The 23,772-nt window shown below is 36.2% G+C and overlaps 1 protein-coding gene across 1 annotated transcript in view; it reads left to right on the top strand.

Annotated features, from left to right (window-relative positions):
• The first annotated feature begins 3,424 nt into the window (after positions 1–3,424).
• The window catches only part of LOC105230975 (protein couch potato), a 153,958-nt gene continuing 133,610 nt past the window's right edge, over positions 3,425–23,772 (top strand). Inside the window, exons 1-3 of the mRNA XM_049447073.1 lie at positions 3,425–3,441; positions 11,363–11,439; positions 11,505–12,646. Of these exons, the coding sequence (XP_049303030.1) occupies positions 3,425–3,441; positions 11,363–11,439; positions 11,505–12,646 (1,236 nt within the window). The remainder of the gene's footprint in view (positions 3,442–11,362; positions 11,440–11,504; positions 12,647–23,772) is intronic.

Below are 23,772 nucleotides of genomic sequence, written 5' to 3'. Positions count from 1 at the left end.
GTATGTACGTATAACAAAGCACGTGTGTTTATGCGAGAATAGAGTCGAGTGCTTCTACACACGCACACACAGTTGCGACAAGTGCTGCTAAGTTAAGTTGATAAAAGTTTGCAGGGTTATGTGGGTAGCAGGTGTGGTGTGTGCATCGCAGCAGTCTTTCGGGCTAGTATTGCGACGCAAAATGGCATTCGTTTGCTTGATGGCAACATACGCGTGTGCGTTCTTGTGTGTGTGTGAGTGTGCCGGAGCATAAGTATCGTTCTCCAACTGCAGCTTAGCTGCTGTTAAAGCCAGCGATAGACAAATCTATGAACGTCGATCTCATGGCAACGTCGTATGTACAATTGCTGTTGCAGGTAAATGCAATCAGTTATGACATTCTCCAATTTTTGCTTGCGGTTGCGTTTTTAGCGTTATGCCACGTAATTTTTGCTTGAACAACAGATCGAATATTAGTTTGCGCTTTTATTGTTTGTGTAACTCTCTTCTTACCTAACCGAACTTGCAAATGCATGTTTGTATGTATGCGGTTGTGTATATCTGAGGAAATGTGCACTTTCAATGCAAGCAGACGCTATTTAATCTGCTGAAAGTTTGTCTTGCAAATTATTGTTTTCTGTTGTCATTGCGGTAGAAATTCGAGTAGACAATTACATGTCAATACATCCATTTATATGTGTGTATATGTGTGCAAATGCGCATGTGTAAATTTACCACAAAATAATTACATATGTGTGTGTTTGTGCGGTTAGTTAAATATACAAAAGTACATGCAACATTTGCAAATATTGTTTACTCCAACTTTTGAGTCATATTTACATAACACTCCGGTAACAAATTCAGTACGCAGCGGAAGTATGCTGCTAGCCAACAAGCTTACAGCGCTCAAAAGAGTGGATTTGAATTTAAAGCGAAGCGATTTACGCTGTTTAATAATGTTAATGTCATTATGTTGTGAACGACATTCATATGTATGTATGCAACATAGGAAGCGCAAAAACTTTATAAATATGTATGTATACACATGCTTATGGGTAAGAGGGTGTTCAAAATTATACGTAGTGCGTCAAATGTCGAACAAATTGTGTTTGAAAATAATTATTTTAACTATATGAGGTTAACAGAGGCCGTTAACATTTCTTATTGGTTTATGTTGGGGTGCATCATTTGAATACGATGTCCTTTAGCGCCAATTTTCTATAGAAAGGGCTGATATTTTTGTAAAAAAAACTTTGAATAGGAGACTGGAGAAGGATGTTTAACAGGAAAACACATTCTAAGCTCACTTTTTAGTACCTTCCAAGCTATATTTAGCTTCCTATTAACTTTTCCTTCTTCGTAATCTTAAATATATCGTTGCCGCATGTTGAACTAGTTCCACAGTTTTTGAGATATCGGCTTGAAATTTTGCACACGTCCTTTGCTCTCCAAGAAAAAGTTGATTTAAAGCATCTGTCGATATTAGACTACTATAGGATTTAGCTGCTATGCTAACTGAACAATCGAAAGCAAGTTCTTGCATGGAAAATTGTTTCTTTGATAAGAAATAATTATGTATGTATTTTGGCTTCTATTAAACTCGTTGTCAAAAATACATACAATCTGCGAAAGAAATGTTAAAATCGGATGACTATAGCTTACAGTTGCCACAAAACTGATCGATGGGAAAAAAGTGCTTATATGGAAAACTTTTTTGTTTGACAATATATTTTCACAAAATTTAATACATATTATACACCATGGAAATCATATTATGTACAAAGAAATGATTAAGATCATACAACTAAAGCATATAGCTGCCATACAAACTGATCGATCAAGCCAAGTCCTGCTAGGGTATTCCCTCTCGATGTAACTTACGTTTGCTTTTTTCTTGTTCCAGTTCATTTTCAAAGCACGTTTACTTTTTTCTTGTTCCAGTTCATTTTCAAAGCGTTTCGGCAGTCACTGACAGCTAAGCGACCAACACTGTGCATCTTTCATTCTGTAGAACATTCACTTACATATAATTTCTTGAATCCATTATGATTTCCTGCTGATTTTCCAACATGCCAATACTACTACGCATATCAAGCAAGAACACCAACAATAGTAGTGTTGAAATTATGTACGCCCTTTTGATTTCTCAAAACTCCCAGCAGCTTTCCGTGAGTGACTTGCATTACACTCGTACACACCGTACTTGCCGCATTCTTGCTTGCCACAACGTGCTGCAGCGATCATATTGCAGCTGAACTGCATGTCAGCACCACAACAACAACAACACCAGCGACAACAATGATCGTTAGCTCAGCTAGCTATGTATGTATGTGGCAATTTCCTTTATATTTCTTCTGCTTTATGCAAGTTTTTATGCCGTTGTATTGTTGTTGTTGTGTGGAAAATGCAAATTAAATAAAACTACTATAGAACTACACACAAATATATTGTCCGGGATTGAAGGCGATACGGCAAATGGAAAACAGCTTTAACGAAGCACACGAAGCGACAGCTGCAGCTGCGCAGTTGAACCGCCGCGCACACTCAGCGGCGGACAGTGGCGCGGTTTTGTTACATTGAACTTTTGAACTAGTTTCACTTTGAAGGTTTTTTAGCAAGAGCAACACCGCCAAAAGACACGTCAGTCAGACGTTACTTAGCCGGCTATATAATTTTCGACACGCTCCCCCGCCTTTTCACAGTTTCACTGCGAGGCACTTAGTGAGGCGACTGCACGCTTGTATTGTCTCTAGCTGCTTCCCAACGCCAAACTCATTATGTGCTGTTGATATACATTGCAGTATGTACATATGTATATAGTTAGGTGTATACTTATTTACTACAACAAATGTAGTAAATTGGACTTTTCCCGCACTCACAGCTTACTTTTCTTTAGTTGTTGCTTTCTTATTGTTTTTGCTGAGTTTTGCATTTCTTGCTTCTTTCTTTTCGTATTGTGTAGAGTTCAGATCTTTGCTGTAGATCGGCGAGCACGCACAAATTGTCTGTAAGAAAGTCTGCAACGTCGCCTTAAATTACAATAATGAGCGATCTACTTACGCTTATTTGCTTGTTTGCATTGGAATTGAAAGTTTAACTTTCAAATTCATGCTTTTCTAATATTCAGCAAATAATTAGATAATCGCGTGTGTAGCGGCATTAGTCACTTGGCATTCCCAAATCTCGAAAATAAGCGAAGAAGTGGCATTACTTATATGTTTATGTCTGTCCATGAGTATCTGCAGTGGGAGCTAGTTTTCTAATTTCCTCAAAACTCGTTTTTAATGCAAATTACAGCTCAATTATGCTGGTAAACATACGAGTATAAGAGTTTACCTTAGTTTATTGGGTCACGCAAAAGGAAACTCTTCGATCAGACTTTGAAAAAATGTCCAAGATCACTGAAAAGCACACAACGGTGATAAGACAAACCTTGTTTTTGAGTATGAGGGAGGAGTTGACGTAAGTTTGCGATAATAACCAATGATAATGAATATATATTTTTCAATTATTCCTTTATTCGATTCAGGCCATTTCCAGCCTGTGAAGTTAACCTCAAAAAATCTCGAAATTTTTAATATTTTTTTTACAAATAAATAGTGGTAGTAGAAAAAGTCTTTTCGTATTTCTAATCAAACTTCAACTTATATTTTTATATTTAGTCCGCTAGAGACATTATTCCATCAGTGTAAATCGAAATTTCCAGAATGGACAGGAACTGATACAGCATCGTCTCCGTAAACTTCACTAATTTTATTTTCTTCAATTTTTCTATTATTTTCACTCATTTGTGAACAGCTGTAACTTTTTTCCAACTTCCCCAAATTTAATTTTTTTTTTGCTTAAATGAAGTTTTAAATCTCACCTTTCCAATACTATGTAAGTATATGGTATGACACTATGTGATTGGTAGCACTGGAGATATACGACTACAACAACAACAATATTATTATTCGTATATTAACAAAATACGAAAAGACTTTTTCGACTGCACAATATATACCCTGATTTACGATATATTATTATGCTGGTTCCAAATTTTGTTGATTAATCATGGTTTTCCAATCGACCACGAAGCGGATTAGGGTTAAATTAAATGCTCACGAGCAAGAAAATATGATACCAATAAAGAAAATATTCAAATAACGGTTTCATAGTCCATAACGATAGCTGTAAAATACCGCCGCTAATGGATTTATAGTTGCATACTGTGTGCCAAGAAAGGCACCTCATCGAGCTGCACACTGCTTTCTTAATATTCCAACTCAAATTCAACCCCCTCGATTCAGGTCGTTAATGGATTTTGTAATTTTATATCACTTTGAGCGGTTGCTAACCCATTTTAAATGCAGTTTGTGGCTACACGAAGGATGTGGTTACCATCCCTGATTGTTGAGAAATGCTCGTATATATATACCGTTTGTTCGTTAGCGTAGTTGCATATGTATGTGGGTAACAATTTGTGGGTGGTTGTTAAATTGTAAGTTGAAAGTGGAAAGTAGGGAGAACAAACCAAAATAAATCCAAAGTGAGTATTACCAATAAAGAATATACATTCACATGTGTGCGGTTCTGGAGTTTCGTTGTGTGGTGTTGATGACAGCAAACTGATTTTGGAAGCTTCACTCTGGAGAGTAGAAAGGAAAATATTGATCCTTTTAATCTTAAGACTGAACTATAATTAAATGCAGACATGTGATGGAAAAAGTAAAAAAAGTCGAATATTAGAGCGAGCTTATTATTATACGAACCCTACATTATCACAGATTTTTAATTACAATTAAATTGTTTGTGTATCTTCCGACCTTTTTCTGTAACCTGTTTCAATAGCCTTTTTTTGACAGATCTAACGTGCGTCGTGTCAGGCTGTCATGTTATTGCTTGGTATTTTATCGTAGAAAGACTAGACTAACGCGTGAACAACGTTTACAAATCGTCCAGCTTTGTTGCGAAACTTAACGTTCTGTAAATATTGTATTTCGCGCGCTTAGCTCAACTTATGGTCAATATAATCGACCTACTGAGCGTACTCTTAGCAAACATCATCCCTCATCTTAAGACCCAGCATTCATTATTGGATAATGTTCGACCGCAGAGACCATGTCCAGCACGCAGAGAAGAAAACATAGTAGCCGTAGTTGAGAGTGTACACGAAGACCGTGGAGGATCGATTCGGCGCCGTTAGCAGCAACTCTGACTGACGTATGGAACAACTTGGCGCATTTTGCGTCGAGAGCTTAAATTGAAAGCGTACACAAGTAAAATAGAGCTCGACCTTCCCAAGCGTCATCTCTTCGAAGACCAGATGCTTTCGAGCCAAATTTCGTTCATTCTGGCTCAATGAGTATGTGAATAAGCAAACTTGCGGTATTTGGGACGAAGAACAACCTGAAGAGATTCAAGAACTGCCATTTCTTCCAGAAAAAAGGGTTTGGTGTGGTTTGTGGGCCGGTGGAATCATCGGTTTATATTTCTTCAAAAATGATGCCGGTGAGAAAGTTACCGTCAATAGCGACTGTTATCGCGTCATGATAACCGACTGTTTGATGCCTGAAATTGAAGCTCGTAACCTCGGTCACATTTGGTTTCAACAAGACAGCACATCTCACACATCGCATCAACCAATGGATTTACTGAGAGAATGTCACGATTTGGATCGGTCGATTGGACACCAATATTGTTAGACACAAAGACAATTAGGCTTTTTTCTGTCATTCGACAGTTACCAGTCGAAATGGTCGAACGAGTCAACGAAAATTGAACTCAATGGATGATCAGTCTGAGATGCAGCCGCGTCGAACATTAGAAAGAGATAATCTTTCTTCGAATGATAATAGACATTCCCTATTAAATTTGAAGCTTCCTCGTTTTTTCTTTAAAAAAGTCAGGAACATCGAAATGGATCGCCATTAATAAAAGACACAACTTATACAAACTCAGAATTATTTAATAGTAAGCTCAGCGTAAATGTTTTCTTAATATTACGGTAAACGCCTCAATCTCCCATACCATCTTCATACTATATATCCGGCGCAAGTTCTTGCTTCCCGTTAGCCACCTACTTATTTTTCAATTAAACTTTCGATTTTGTTGCGTATTTTGCTTTTATTTTTTCCTATTTTTTTTTTTTTTCTTTTGTTATTTTATGTGTTTCTTTACGCGCGGCTTTATGGCTTTTGGTTTCCATAATTTGCGTGCTGCCACTTGTTGTCAGCGTAATCAATGAGCACTTCAGCAGACACAGGCCAAGCGCAACACGCGTGCCTTCTGCCACAATCCGACTTGCTTAACGACTTTTTTGCTACTTTTTTCGAGCGAAGAATTTCTCAGCCGCCACATACTTGAGAGATGCTGCATTGTTCATTCAGCTGCGAAGCAAAGCAAGCAATGGAAGCTACTAGACCCACGTGCGCTGTGCTGCCTGTTTTGTTTTGCTTATTTGTGCTACACAAATATCTGTAGTCTCCACTTCTCAATCATATATACATATATTTGTGTGTATGTGTGTTTTTGTCTGCTTGTATTTAATTTTTGCATTTTTCGCCAAGTGGTTTTATCCAAATTGGCTGAGATTTACTGCGACGTGCAGCATCACGCGAATCCGTGGGTGTTTGTTGTTGTCGCCTCATTGTTGTTTTTCACGTTGAAGTTGAATTTTTTTGTGTAATGATATTTTGTAGCTTATTAAGTACGTTTTGAGTCTTCCACATCGCTTGCTTGTAAGCAAATTTCTAGCGAAGTACTTTAAGTTACTTTGCGTCAATTTAGAATTTTGTTGAGTATTTTCTCAACATTTCCATGTCACTTCACTTCTGCCGTTGACATTGGGCGTTCAGTTGACTTTTTGCAATGGCATTTCAACAAAAGGTTGTGTGTTTGACAAGCCGATTGTTGTTTAACAGTTAAAATCGAATTTCATTTATGTCATTATGTAACTACAAAAGAATACAAGCATATTTGTGAATATTTGTAGAAAATAATTCTGTTGGAAAATTTTGAATTTACTTATGACAAAACCAAAATTAAATATACAAATATAAATGAAAATTCTTAAATAAATTTCAGTGATTTTTATCTAAAAGTCATGTGAGAAAAGTAGGAGCTAGGCAAGAGCGGCATGACGTGCAGCATGCTCACAGATATTGTTAATGAGGTATTGCTTCGCGACCTAGGGTCAATTGTGCCCTCTTCGGAATGCTCACATGTGAATGTGCATATGTCTGTAGGGTTTTCATATATGAAGGTGAGAAAGATTAATTGCATTTGTCACCTCAACAACGCTTGTAATGGAGATATATGTTTTGTTAAAGAAAGACTTGAAAACGAAGTTTTTTTCTAACCGTTATATGTTTTGTTGTATGAGAATTATTAGAATTTTAATAAATACTTATAAGTATGTACACAATCATACTAAAATATGGTGCTCAAAAGTAAATCCATTAAAGGTCGGAACAAAACCGAGTCATACAGAAAGATTAAGAAGCATAGATTCGTGAAGAGCATTTTTGGCATGAGCAGGCGACTTAAAACTTGTAAGACTATTTACTTTTCAAAAAAAAAAAAAAAATGTAAACGCAAATTATAAATGAGTACTTGAGAGCTGACAATAATCATCTAGATATGTGAGAAAACTATATATCTGATGCCATATACACCATACTTAACTAATATTAACCATACAACTCATAAAATATTTTGAGAATAACTCACTCTGAATCGAACGTATATTCTCCTCTATAAAGAACACACAAATAGCTGATTAAGAGCACTAATATTATGCTGTACAAGATAACACAGGTCTTACTTATACATATGACCTGTTGTGCCATAAATAGCATTATCCTTCCGCAGAAATCTAAATTGTACTCGTCTTGTTGCACAAAAATTCGAAGAAACGACTGAAACGACTCATAACATCCTCAACTACCGAGAAGCCGTAAATTATGTACTGTTTACTCTCTTTCAAAGAGCTGGTCGACACTCACTCGAAAGCTTAAACAAAACATCAAAGATAATGAGTTCCAATGAAAATACACGTTTATGGAATAAGCAGCAATTCCACTTATTCCTTTGCTCTCGGGGTGCCTGATTACGATTAAAATTTATATGAGGAGCTAAATTAACATTTCTTTGAACCAAGCTCCGTCAATTTTCTAGTGAAATAAATGTTTCATTCTTATTGCATAATAATGCTAACACTGTAAGCAGAATTATCAATACCGCAAGTCAAGCAAACTCCTTTTGAAAAGTGCATTAATGTCAAAGAGAGACTTATGTCAGAAAAGCTCTGAATCTTACATTGGTTTCAATGCACTAATGTCAAAGAGAGACTGTCTACAACATTGACTTAGTGCAAGGAAATCTTTTTTATCGCACGACTATTTCTTTTTTCATACTGTAATTACAGTGTGTGTGTTATTGTAAAGGTCTAAGACGAAGACTACCTCAAACAAAGCTTGAAAACTTCTTACATATTTTGCATATGAAAACAAAAAAAAAAAAAATACAGAAATTTCATGTTCATAAATATTTAATACTGTCGCATACAAATACGATATTAAACAATCGCGCAGCTACAAAATATGCGCGAAGAAGAGAAAACATAAAAGAAACAATTACTGAAAACCAAAACCAATAAAAATGTGGAGCGAAACACTGCATAAATCATTAGTTCACAAACGATAGGGCGCTCAATACTGTTATTGTACTTATTGCTTTTGTGTGGGTGGTTCCTATTTACCGCCAATGTTGCCAGCTACGTAATGCAAACAATACGTTCATATGCAATAAGCGCATGACAATAAGTTCGAATATCATTAAAGCGAGGATAAACAAAATATATGCACATACTGAGCGATTGACTACATAAATATATACCTATATACATATTTTACATATTCACATTAGAGAAGGCGCTTGCGGATGAGTACTGGCGACACAGATATGACAGTCGGAGCGATTATAATGTCAGTAAACGCACTCAGCGTTCGACTTACTTATGAGTAGGTGGGTGTTTGAGGAGGCAACAAAAAATCGCACAACAACAATAAAATTATAAATATTACAAACACAGCAGTCCTTTGCATATGGAAATATGCAAAATCACGCTGTTCATCTGAAGCGGCTGATCGTTCAGCTGATGTGTGTGCTGGCATTGACTGACAACAGAATCGCTTTTGTTGGGAAAATGTATTTCCGATGTTATTTATTATTATTTGCTTTAACATATACACGTTTAATACGTATATGTTTGTGCGTAAAAGCACTTAAGTGGCACGACATTTTCGCAACTAGTGCGACCGTAAAGCAGCGTTTGCAAGGACGGCATTAATCGGTTTTATTCGTTTAATTATTTTTGGTCGTGCTTTTTCAGGAGAAATGTACTTCGGTTACGATATCGATGCGCTGAACATATTTGTTTTTATTTAATAAATCAAATTAAATTATATTTGTTCATAACTAAGCTAAAAATATTCCGCGAATTGCGAGCGTATTTTTCTGAATTCCACCTTTTTTTACGGCTTTGCTGCTGTGATTTCAAATAATTACTCGTATCATAAATTTTTTTCCAAAGGCTTAGTCGAATTATATTGTTAATGGAATTTCATGAAATAAGTCCATAACCGATTTTTAATAGGAACAACTTTTTACAAAATATATCGCATGCGAGTTATCCTCATATTGAATATATCATGTTATGAAATTCTCAATAAAAGAGGTGAACTAAATTGCAACAAAGCAGTATACAACAGACTAGGACTGCAAGTATTTAAATTCATTGTTCATGGTTCGCAGCGTGACTTAACTACTTTCTCACTGATATATTTGTATATATTAGGTATGAATTGGATAGTACTTTTCTCTTTCTTTATTAGTTATGAATTCTATTTCTATTAGTTATAAATTGGGTAGTACTGCTTTACAGCAATAGAAAAATGTTAGGTTAGGTTAGTCTGGTAGGCCAATATACCAAGCAGACCACAGATGGAGTTCACTTGTTAAGTCCAAGAGGAGTAGTCATCGTTTAGGATGCCAGCGCTTGACGCGAAGTTTAACAGACTCTGCGGCCACACGGTGCCTCCTCCAGTGTACGACTTTGTGGGGACCCCAGATGTTTACAGAGTAGTATTGCCAATGCGGAACAAGTGCACAAGAGATGCTTCATTGTTTTCCTAGTGCCCTGCTCTAGACATTGCTTTCAGTCTTCTCGATCTGAGCAATAGAAAAAAGTTTTCACTTATCACTTGAAGCGATTGTGAAGATTGTTTTTATTCGAGATGATATGGCGACTGTGATAAGCGTAGATAATTTTTGCAAACCAAAAAAAAAAAACTCATAGCAACATACTTCTCATCTTTCACCCATCGGCGCCGAAATATAAAGTACCAAACATTAAAGGAAACATAGTTTACGAGCGATCTGAGTTCGGGAAAAGGAAGCGGAAGAGCGTGGTTGAATTTTTGACGTTTAAAAGCGGTTTATATTGATCTCTGGCAACTACAAGTCCTTTCAAAAAAGTAGTTGGTAATAAAAAGATCAATTTTTTTTCACATAACCTCAAATTTTATGTGAAAATTTCACCTAACTCAGTTTGTGGGTTTTTTATTTTTATATTGGAAATTTAACTTTTTATGACCCAAAAACACGGTTTCTTGTTATTTTGAAATATTTATTTTTTCCCCTTATATTCATCTAATATCGGAAAAAATCCTAATTTTCAAAAAAAGATTTCAATTCTAAATTTTGGATTCTGGATTTTTCAATACACTGCTATGCCAAATTTGCTCAGAAAACGCAAAAAGGATTCAACAATTTATTTACTGCTGCTACTATACACCAACGAGCTTTTCTCTCACTCTCAAGCCGCAGTATAATAATATTCGAGTATATACACCATTAACAAATATAAAGAGTAAATCGCAAGCTTAATCTCCACGGTAAATACTTTCGAACCGACAATGGGAAATTCATTGGCGTTGATAAATTGAATGCTGGCACGCAAAACGCTTTTCCATTGCGGTAAGGATAATAATCTGAGGCGATTAGTTCGGCAGAAGCAGGTATCCTTTCATATAATGGTGAATATGCATATATCGTTAGTTTGTAGCGACGACCAAGAGCATTATAAGGGGAGCGATAGAGAGTGGCAGTTGGTATTAATGTGCAGTGATATGAGTTTCAAGAAATTTATGGAGAAAATCTAAATTTGCTAGCACATTGCGCGTACATTAGTTGAGGATAATGCATTTTTAATAAGTTGCAAGTGGCCTGAGAAAGCGCGAGATTGTTTTAAGTACATAAAATGATTAACTTACATAAACTTTTATATGTGAAAACCAATACGTCTTCTTTAATACGTTGTATATATGTTTTCTACTTACAGTTATGCTGAATTCCCCATGTACAAGTTGAAGGGTACAACTATACTTTTCCATCAAACCAATTCGTATATGATAGAGCGTAACGCTTGAGATTGGACACGTTAAATCCAGCACAGCAAGAAGAGTGAACGTGAGCGCGGTAAGTAGCACAAGTAGACAAACGGCACCAGATCACTACACCCCAGTCAAACGTTTCGAAAAAAGCCATCACCATTTCGTCGATTGCGATTAAACGCAGGCCAACGCTGCCGCAAACGCCAGCGAGTGCCCCACAGGTGTTATCGCCCAAGCGACAGTGCGCCACCGCAGTTTCGGTCATACCCGCCGTCGCCGCCGCCCAACTGACACCACAAGTCCAGTACGCCGCCACACCAGCCGCCGCAGTCGCCCTCAAGGCCGGCCATCAATTGACCTTTAATCCCGCCGCTGCCGCTGCTGCTGCCCAATACGCCGCCACTGCCGCCGTCAATACACATCAACACCACCAACACCACCACCACACACAGGTCGCTGCCGCAGCTGCAGCTGCCGCCGCCGCAGCACAGCAACAACGCATCGCTGTCGCCGCCCAACATTATAATTCCTCGGCCGCTGCATTGTTGAATCAGCACTTGCATTCGGTTGCAGCTGCATCGCACTCGTTGTCACCGGCCGCAGCGGCTGCCGTTGCTGCTGCCGCCGCACATCAGCAGCACGTTGTGTTACAGCAACAAGCACAACAACAACAGCAACAGCATCATCATCACGCCCAGCATTCGCTGAGTCAGCAGCACGTTTATCAGCAGCAACAGCAACAGCAACAGTCATTGCGTCAGCAATTGCAGGCCCAACAGCAACAGCAACAACAACAACATTTGATCATCAGTAGTGCCAGCACAGTTAGCAGCACACCAAACACCGGCACATCGCTGACCGCCACAGCGCCCACAGCAAATACAACAACTACAACAGCGACAGCGGTTTCAAACGCGAGTGTCGGCGCTCAAACAGCCACCGCTGTTGCTGCTCTAGCAGCCAATTCGGTCAACGAAACTTCGTCACATTCGAACACATCCTCTGCATCGACTACACCGTCACCGGCGGCAGCGACAGCAGCACTTAATACGCACGACAACAATAACAATACCAGTGTGTTGAGCAGCAGTCCAATCAGTAGTAGTAGCAATAGCAACAACAACAACACAATCATTACCAGCAGCTCGACAATGGAAAATCAAATGGCTCTAGCTCCACTGGGATTATCGCAAAGCATGGACTCAGTGAATACGGCCAGCAATGAAGAAGAGGTAAGTGGCTTATGCTTAGATACTCGTATAGTCGTATATGTACGCCTAACAATTGAGTCAGAGATAACAGCTGCAAATAAATTATTTTTATTATTATAAATTATGGAATACCTATATGATGTCCAATATACGAGCTAATGCGCTTTAAGCCTCCGAAGGCTGGGCATGATATTGATTTTGGTATTACTTACACAGGCGTACTAATTTGCGGGGATACCAATTTCCCGCTAACAGTATTTTGGTGCTGTCAAAAGCAGCTTTCAAATCGATAAAGAGGTAGTGTGTGTCTTATCAAGAGGAGGGTCACTTAGTCGCGGCTGTTGTTTCCTTTTCATTGGTACGGTTTTTTACGTGGCGGTTCCCAAACCCAGCGCACAAGCCTGGGGAGGAGATGTTTCGCCTTCTCATTTCGTTCGCGTTCAAACGTCTATTTTAGGCTTCTCAGAAGATACTTCGTCTAAGACTGGAAGTCGTGAGCTGCTTGAGCCATATGTAAAAGAAATCTACCAAGCGAATGGCGCGCAGAGAGCTTTTCTCACTTGCCTGAACTTCTATGCACTTCTTCTATGAAAAAGCAATTCACATACCCAACACTTATTACATTAAATTCGACTATATCTGATAAGGAATAGCTAATTATTATTAGGACGGATCTTTTTTTTTTTGCTAAGACTAATGTGCGTGCCTTGCCGTGACGGAATCTCAAGTAGTAACTTTCCAAGACAGTATACTGTACCGTTGCCTTATAGCAAGCCTGATGTGCTATGAGATCTGTGGGGTCATGACTTCGTATTTAAGTGCAACAATTTTCCATTACGTACAGTTATTTTTGTAATTTTAGCATGTGGTGATGTTTTTACGCCTACATCCTAGATAATTAGACAATTTTTACATAACTTTTGCTTTTAGCAACCCAAGATTAGCAAGAAACAATTACTAACATCACAGTCACAAATTGACTGTAAACTAGTGTTATTAGCAGATTGGTAAAATGTGGGAACTGCGCTCTCTTTCCCCGTATTATGAAGCTTGACTGAGCTTTACGTGAGCTGGCTGGTAAACTATCAATACTTGCCTAGTTTAAATAACTCTCTCGTCAATAGTAAATCGCAAAAGACCTTGAGTGTTCCTCGAACGCAAAAATGATCTTTTTTTCCAATTGAATTTCTGCCAAACAGCCTGTTCTACCCTACAAATACCTAGAAATCTAAGAACGTTCACGAAATATTTCCTTATAATTTTTACGAGTATTTCAAAAATTCCTGGTACTTATACGAATTTCGCAAAAAAACTCCAACTTCCCATAAAACCACAACTTTAATTTAACGCATAGCGTTTAATTTCCCAAAAGAGCGCAACAACTACAAACTATTTGATTTAACATTTTCAATTTACATTATGTCCTGGTGTACAATCAAGTGCATTATCAGTTACATTGTACTATTAATCGCCTTAAAGTATGCTATAAAAGTTTTTAAGTGCAAATTACAGCGAAAGCAAGTTGTGATAAATGTTGTTGGGCAACGATGTATGCGGCAACCGAGCGACGCGACAACAACGCAGGTGCCACTTAACAGTTTTGAAGCGTGCTTAAAATTTTAATGGCACTCTTACTATTTGAAGCGCTTACAAATTCTACGAAGGGATAATTTTCGATCAAAAAAAGTGCAGTAGTGACAAACTGCGTAATGCTTGCGTGTGTTAGTGTTGATCTTTAAGTAGAAGTGAAGACGGTGTAAAGATGACTGCATGAGTGTTTGCGCAAATTTGTGGAAAATGTGTCAAGTGTAGTTGTGTGCGTGTTATTTTTAGACTTACTTCTATAATGGGGTTAATGTTTCGTAAATTTTCAACAACAAAACGGCTTTATATTGTTTTTTGTGTAGAGCTGGTGGTATTTTGTGATTTTTTGATGTTTTGTAGCAACGTTAACACGGTTTGTGTATTTTATAAGCTTGGCAAATCTACTCTAACCGCTTCAAAGTTGCGGTAATTTGACGCAGGCTGTATTTTTTTCTATTTTATTGATTATTTTTGAAACACTTTTTGTTGGGTTTTGAATATTACGCAGGAAAATAGTTTTATAAGTAAAGTTTTGAACTAAACTATAACTTTCAAGCAAATAAATTTATGCAAATATAATTTTTTTTCTTGCCAAATCATAAATTAACTTGTCATTCACCATGCTCTTTGTCACCTAGCTCGATTTGCGCTTCAACATTGACTGTTTGCATTTATTAAAAAATATTACTTACAACTTACTGCCCAGCATTTTTTGGGGCATTGAAAATGTTAGCTTTTGACTGCTCTCAGCTCTTCTAATAAATATTTCGTGCGCTACTCCGAGTGCAAAAGTACATGACACGCCGCGTGGTGTCTGTAAAATGAATCATTCAAGTTGTCATGATTACAAGTAATCAAGTGCGTAAACTTTTGCTGCAACGGTAATTCGAGTCTGCGTGGCAAGTAGACGCCAACTTTTTAACAGCAAAGGCAAATAATTTTCGCATTTTCGTGGGGTGTGCGGCATACATACTATGTACTATATAACTGTATATTTATATATATTTGTATATTTTTGTATATCTAGTTCGTTGAGCCGTTACTTGAGCGAGAAAGTAAACAGAAAGTAAATTTGTTATTCGGTAGTCACGTCGGTGCTGAATTGTTTGAAGTGTTAGAACTTTTTTGAGTTTGTTAATGGCGGCATTTGTAGGTATGTGTGTATAAATGTATGTATATTTAGCTCGAGTAGACATTTCAATGTCAAATTTGCTTCTTGCGGCAAAGTGGCAAGTGTCAAGCTTACATTCTAACTACTGACAGCGGCACTTTTCGTTATTTATTTCATTCAAAGCGTTGCACAAAGTTTGTTACAAGCACATATAGACACATACACACACCTAAATATCGTATATAACTGATTTTTTGTTGCAAGCAGGAAAAGTTTAGTTGTTGAACTTATGCATTTGTGTGTGAGTGCGCCGCCACAGTATAAAACACTTTAGTGCCATATCAAATAGCTACCCGCTAGCTCTGCTAACACACACATGAAACACACAAAAAAAAATGCGCTGAGTGGGGTATACCAAATCCCCTTGGGCTGTTGGCCTTTTGCTCCCTGCTCTCAAATAAAAGTTGCTTTTAAATATGACAAACAAACAATAAAGAAACAAACAAAGTTGGTTACACAACATCAGACCACTAAAAACAAAAACGCACACACACACTTACGCACACTCACACACAAAACCTATACCCTCGCCTCCCCCGTTTATCAGTCATTCTTTGCTTAATTTTGTTAACTCTACGTCACTTGGCGCGCTCCAACGTGCCACTTGCAGGCGGCGACGCATGGCGCACGTTGTTGTTGCTGTTGTTGTGGTAAGCGAATTTAGATACATATGTACATATTTCCGCTGTAAGCTTGCGGACAAAGTCAAAGTTTAATTGTGTGTAGCGTTTAAATGCTTCGCCACTGTTGCAGAACCGCTTTGTTGTTGCACACTCTTTCGGTCAACTGGTGACTTGCAACGCTTGCTACCGCCACCGCTAACACTGTCGCCTTCACTTGAACGCCTGGACCGCTCGTGCATTGAAACTTTTAGCAGAAATCACCGGAACATAAGTGTGCGAGTACTCGTGTTGCAAATTGTCAGGAGCGCAACGTTGCATCGCTGATAAACATTTCACTCTTGTATTGTTGTTGGCATACAGTTGAGGTTGCGAAAAATGCAAAATGATATCACACTTTGTTGGTAATAACTGTCAGTTTGATGTTGTTGTAATTTTTTCATACTCAGGGTTGAATTTACAAGTTACAAACTCGTGTTTAATGTTTTGTGTTTTCGAGCAAGTGTTTGGAAATCACTAGAGTTCTTAAAGTGAGCTCAGTTGGCTCTTACTCACTGATTTGACAACGCATAATCACAAGTTTAACAAGGAGCTCTAAATGGATAGAAAAGATAAACCCTTTAATTTACATGTTAATAAAAACGCTGAGAGGATGGAGACCTTAAACTCGAGTTTAAAAGCTCACGTTAGGAAGTATTAAGGGTTGTCGCTGAGGTGTTTAAGGAAATTAAGTATAATGGTTTGTGTTCATAAAAACCTTATATATATTTTCCCGTAGTTCCTAGGTGGAACATATATAGGGCCCCATTCAGTTAATACCAAAAAATGGGCAAATGGGGTTGGTGATGGAAATATATAGCCTATTCCTCTTAAACGTCAACCTCACCTTCGCGCGGTACCCTCTGTTCACTACAAACGAGGCTCTGTCGTCCAAGAGAAGGCGGTATAACCTTAGCACATGCCAGGAGGAAATTCCTACGACACTGCCTGCTTAGAGGCGAAACCAGCAGCCCGCTCGGATACAGAAGGCTAATCACCTACTCATCTTAAACCCTCTGATTACCGAAACTGAAATAAACAAAGTGAAGTTTAAGAACGATAAATTGATGACGACCTTCATAAAAACCTAAGTCTTGAAATTTTCAAGAAGCTATGACTTGCCATTTACATAGGGAACTGTTGCTCAAATTAAAGTTTAATATTTCCTGTAACGAAAACCGGTTAGGTATGTTCATTGAAGTATTCTCAAGTGAAAATTTGTAAATTTGCAGAGGAAACCTTAGAAACCTTAACCAATAACTCGCTGCTAGACCTTTATTGAAATTTTTGAGAAACACTTTTCGAGAACTATTCTACCGATGTTCAAGAAATTTCACACAGGCCTTTGAGGTACAATTCTTGAAGACTTGAATGAAGTATTTTAATTTTTTTGTAAAAATGTCTGCTAAAAATACAGTTCAGTTTACTTTCCTTCCTACACTAATTTGTTCACTTTAGTTGATCCTGCAAGGAGTTATGGCCGAGCTTTGAATATTTTTTCCCAAAAATTTCAGAATTTTTTTGTTATTAGTTTATGGTTCTAACAACAAAAAATTCTAATAAAATATTTAATTTTTTATATGAAAAAAAGACATTTCAAAAAAGACTGTTTTTTACTCAGGATACTAATGTAACGCCTTAAGTTTAAGAACTGAACGTTAAAAGCAAAGAACTCGTACGAAAAATTCCTTATTAGCCGCGATAGCTTCACGAAATTTTGCATGGGTTATTATTTAAGACAACGCTATAACATTTGAAGGAATTTTCTAGATCGTACCACTATATCATATAGTTGCCAGACAAACTGATCGTTAAAAATTCCGTTCTTTCATGGAACAATTTTTTATTTGTTAAAAATTGTATAGCTTCGGCACAACAGAATTAAAATTATTTTCTTGTTTTTTGTTTACCTTCGCTTCAATTGTATTCATAGATCTACATACATATCTTACATACAGCAACGAAATTCATATTTTCTTGTGATTTAATATAACATTACTACAGAAAAAATCAGCACATTCAGTTGCACCGCCGCCCACCTTCGCGATAGCTTTAAAATATCGATATACCATGCACGCACCCACACTCGCTCACAAAATAAGACTATCAAATGTAATTTTACAATAGTATGGATTTCAAAGGAGCTTAAAATATTCATCGCTCTCATTTATTATACACTTTTACGCTATCTGCAGATATCCGGCTGTATTCTCCACGCCCCATGCCATTGAGTGCGCACCTACACACACATGCAATACCTATGCATACGTACTCCATACACACACATGCATGCGATTGGAATGAACTTACGCGCAATTACTTGCTTTCAATCGAGTGCCACACATAAATTACATACGCGGAAAAAGTTGCGCAGCAAATGCGAATATGAATAAAAGTGGTTCGGGCGCACTCGCATTAAAAATGTATCAATCAAATGCCGAGTCGGTGCAGCAACATAATGAAGACGCAGATGGGAGATAATGTATGCGTGTACGAGTATATATTAACATATATATTTCGAGCTAAGTAGTATGAGCTATAGTATTCTGAATTTGAAAAGATACAACAGTTTTTGGAAATTTATTTCGCGCTTAGGTCAGCAAAGGTTTTCAATAACTATTACTTATATATTAAAGGGCTCATTGTGCATTAGTTTGAAATAATGTGAGAAAGAAAATAAATTGCACTTGATATTCTTAAATGCAAAGGGATATATAACGATATATCTCTGGTTCAAAGTGTTGTAATGACAAGAAAAATGTTCGTACTTTCAGTTCTTTTGTTCTAGAAGTTTACATATATTGATATCATCGATTTTGAATCATTTTGTGTTGTATTAAACATTTTTCTGTATAGTGAGTCCGCTGATTTGGAATATGAATTCTTACTTAGAAAATATTAAACCTTTACATTATTGTAAAGCAGTACATTTTTGAAAATTTATAAGTTTTTGTTGCTGTACAAAAGCTTTAGAGGTGAAGTTGAATATATACACAGGAAAAAGAATAAAGGCAGCAAATGGCTACTAATAGATTTGGACACAACCAAAAATAAACTTGAGAGATGCACATATAACATTACAAGGAGATGCTAAAGCGTCTACATTACGAAGAAAGTGAGTTGCTTGCGAAAGTAAAGAGCGTTGAAAAAGTGTGGGCGCATGGATTCAATAGTGAAAGGAATAGAAGAAAATAAGTACAGCATTATCTTTTGTTAAAAACAAAATGGCAGAAAGCAATTTCGTAGGTCGCTCTAAAAAAATGGGCATTCGTCGAAAGAACGCTGCCATAATCAGCAGCAGAAAAGTATATGAGTGTACGTGTGTGTGTGTTTTCTTAACAATGCTGCTACGAATTGTGTGAAAGCAGGGAATTTAATATTTGTACTTTTCGTAGTTGTTTGCTACGTTAACTGAGGGAAAGGCGTAAGCTGCTATGAAAATTGCAAAAAAAAAAAAAACAGAAGCAGAAAAACGCTAATTTGAGTAACGGCGTAAAGAAGAATTGGGTAGAGTTTAAAATGCAAAAAAAAATAAATAATATTATGAAAAAACTGGGAAAGTCAATAGAAAATTTTAAGAAAAAATTAAAAATCAAAAATTATTTAAAAAATTAAAAAAAAAAATAAAAATTATTTTAGTTAAAAACTGGAAAATAAAATATAGTAAAATAAAATAAAATAAAATAAAATAAAATGAAATAAAATAAAATAAAGTAAAATAAAATAAAGTAAAATAAAAGAAAATAAAATAAAATAAAATGAAATAAAATAAAATCAAATCAAATCAAATCAAATCAAATCAAATCAAATCAAATCAAATCAAATCAAATCAAATCAAATCAAATCAAATCAAATCAAATCAAATCAAATCAAATCAAATCAAATCAAATCAAATCAAATCAAATCAAATCAAATCAAATCAAATCAAATCAAATCAAATCAAATCAAATCAAATCAAATCAAATCAAATCAAATCAAATCAAATCAAATCAAATCAAATCAAATCAAATCAAATCAAATCAAATCAAATCAAATCAAATCAAATCAAATCAAATCAAATCAAATCAAATCAAATCAAATCAAATCAAATCAAATCAAATCAAATCAAATCAAATCAAATCAAATCAAATCAAATCAAATCAAATCAAATCAAATCAAATCAAATCAAATCAAATCAAACTAAATCAAATCAAATCAAATCAAATCAAATCAAATCAAATCAAATCAAATCAAATCAAATCAAATCAAATCAAATCAAATCAAATCAAATCAAATCAAATCAAATCAAATCAAATCAAATCAAATAAAACAAAACAAAATAAAATAAACTAAAATAAAAAATTTTGCAGATATCTCGTTAATTGCTACTATAAAACTTTTTGCACTCTTACTTATCCTGTTGCGTACTTAATTTCTGTATCATATTTCTCTTTCGCCTCAACTTTTTTAATACATCATTTGCTTAACTTGCGTACGGCTTCTCAGAACTTTTACTTTCATTTCAACTTTCTTACTTCTACCCAATATAGTACTTACAATTATGTAATCAAACAAATGCGACGAGCAGTATGAGAACGAGAAAAGATATTGAAAAACAAAGCAAATGCTGGAAGTGAAGTGATTGTTGAGCAGACAGAAGACGGGTGTAGCCTCTTTAAAGCTTCCCTTAACCACAAGTGCTTGTGCGCAAACACTCCATGCACTGTTTGCTGTTGCCCGTTATCCTTTGCGCACTTGCTCCGCATATGATCGGTATTTCCCAATGCTTTTTGTTTTCCATACTTGCTTCCTTTAGTCCAAGGCGCATACAGCGCACATACAAGCAAATGTATATTGTGCGACTTAATTTGAATTTTTTTACATGAATTTACAATTTTTTTGTTATTTTTTTGCTTTAATTTCTTTTTTTTTATTTTTTTTTTAGGGTTTTTATGCTTTCAAGTAGCACTCACGGCGCCCTGCTTTCGCAAATCTGCCAATATATGCATCGAGCATATTCGAGTTTCGAGCCTGCAAGTGTGATTGTTTGTGCGACCGCTTACATCAAGTGCATATCCTCTTGTTGTCACTTTCAATCCCCTTATTGTTTGTTTTGTCATCTCGTTTCTCTTTGCAACCTTTTGCATTTGTTTTATGCAGACTTTCAACCCGTTCATGCGATATTGACCGTTTGGGCAGTCAATCAGCGATAGGAAAATATGACAACACCATACATATATATACATATGTATGCCATATATGCATGTTAATATGCTTTTGTATACACTTATGTATGTTTAACTGTATCGACGTTCATGTGTGGGTGCCACACTCTGCACTTTCAACATGAGCATGAATAAGTTAGTCAATTAAAAAAGTATGACAGAGGTTGATTGTACGTAAATATTTTACTAGGCTCTTGCTATTGCCTCACTTACCCTCGTTACCTTTGACACTTGGCGCGCATGTGTGCATTTTGGGTATTACTTCCTACAGCTCAGCTTAACTGCCAAGTCAGAACTGTCACTGCGCTGCACTCTCCTCTGATTTTCAGCCGCTGTGTTATTTTATGCATGTGCGTGTCTGTGTGTGTGTGTGGCATGTGTTGGTGTTGCACGCGTAGCGACCCTTTATATTTTCACTTCAATCTTGCAACATTTTCATTTAAGCTCTTTATGCATTTTTAATACGCTGCCGGGCACGCATTGATTTATAAAAGCAAGCGCTGCCATATTGAAAAAAATGCTGAATTTTATTTTTTACACATTTTAACAGTAAATTTTGAGGGAAAAATTCGCTTTTGTGTATGACACCCGCGTATGCACAATAAGTAAGTAGCTTGGTGTTCAAAACGAGCGCGCTTCTATTGAAGTTGCAAGCAGTTTTAGGTGCAACTTTTGGCTTAAAGCGAGTAAGAAATGCACCTACCTTACATGTATGAGCGCACATTCAGAATAAGTACAAATTTTAATTTTCGCATTTCCTTGAACACTTATGTATATTTTTGCAGCAATTCAATGCGGCAAGCACGCCGCTGTATTTGTTTGAGTAAAGTAAGAGATTCTTGAGTGCATGCATAAATTTCCACTTGAAATAACCTCATTAACCCACATCATAATTCTAAAGCGAAAGTGAAATACACACACACACACATATATACACATTTATAGCTGTTGAACAACCTAACTCACACATCATTCAGTTTCTACAATTGTAAAGAAAGCAGTGCGCAGCATTCGGTCGCAAAGCTTCGCACACATGTCAATCAATACTCTCAACCTACACAGCGCTTAGCGCGGCAATGTGCAGCTGCAACAGTAGTGGTGTTTCAAGATTGTAGGTGTAGTCGTTGCAACACTCAGCCGCGGCGGCGCCTCTAACACAATAACCACAAAAACGCGCACACCAACATACACACACGCACACACATATATATGTATATTTTACACATATACGCACTTGGGTTTGCGCAAACAGTCGATTTTGCCGCCTCTTCAACATTTATGTACTTTAAAACAGCTCTGTTTATACAGCAAATATGCCAAGCTAGTAACTATAGCATACTTTACGGCGCTTAGAGCGTTGTGGCAAGCGAATTGCTGCGTTAAGCGTTGGTGGCCAAAGAAAACATCAACAAACTAGCAAGTGTATACTCCAAAGTGTAAACACGCTATTTTTACACACCTATGCAAGCGGGCATTCGTATGTGTATATGTGCGTGTGAGTTAATGCATGTATCCCTATTTGGAAACGAGCTTCCTACGAATTAAATTTCGAATTTTTTGGCGTAAAGCAAATGCAAAATGATGTTTTCGAGTGTATTTGAGCGATAATGACTTCTTCTGGAGTCGATTTGCGTGAACTAGCTTACCATACTAAGTAGTACCTAACTAGTTGTTTAGTCACCAGTTGTATTTGTCTTGTTGCTTTTTCGTAGTTTTGAAATGTTGGTCTTTAATGAAAGCCAAATAAAGCATTTTAAAAACAAGAGTGATTTTTTTATGGTTGCCACCTGGTATTAATTTTTTTTAAATTTAAGTTGAAATAAAATTAATTATTATTTTCCACTTAATCAAAAATTTATGCACGTAATTAAATTTGGTAATATGAGTTTTTTATGGTTGCCACCTTGCTATAATTTTTGGTTGTATTTAAACATAAATGGCAATAAAATAAATAATTATTCGCTACTTAACCACAAATTTATGCAGGTATGGATTGGAAAATATAGTCTTTTTAATGGTTGCCACCCTGTTATAATTTTTGGTAATATTTAAATTCAAATCCAAATAAAAAATGTATTATTCTGTAATTGATCACAAATTGATGCAGGTAATTGAATTCGGAAATATGAGTTTTTTATGGTTGCCACCTGGTTATAATTTTTGTGGTATATACACTTAAATGATAATAAAGTAAATAATTAATCTCTACTTAATCCCACATTTGTGCTGTTAATTAATTTTGAAAATATAGTTTTTTATGGTTGCCAGTTGGTGATAATTTTGAGGTAATATTTAATTTTGAAATGATAAAAAAATTTTATTACTTTCAATTTAATCGCAAATTCTTGCATTATGCAATTTTCAAATATTTTAGAGATAATTTTTAATTTAATTATTTAATTTTTTACTTAAAAATCATTTTAATATCATATATTTAACTAGAAAATATCTGGAGCTAAAATATTTATATATTTCCACATTTATGCAGCCAATTAGACAAATTTAAATGATTTATTCAGAAAAATGATT

Source organism: Bactrocera dorsalis, chromosome 2, assembly GCF_023373825.1.
Source record: "Bactrocera dorsalis isolate Fly_Bdor chromosome 2, ASM2337382v1, whole genome shotgun sequence".
Lineage (NCBI taxonomy): Eukaryota > Metazoa > Arthropoda > Insecta > Diptera > Tephritidae > Bactrocera > Bactrocera dorsalis.
This window is presented reverse-complemented; position numbering and strand designations above follow the sequence as displayed.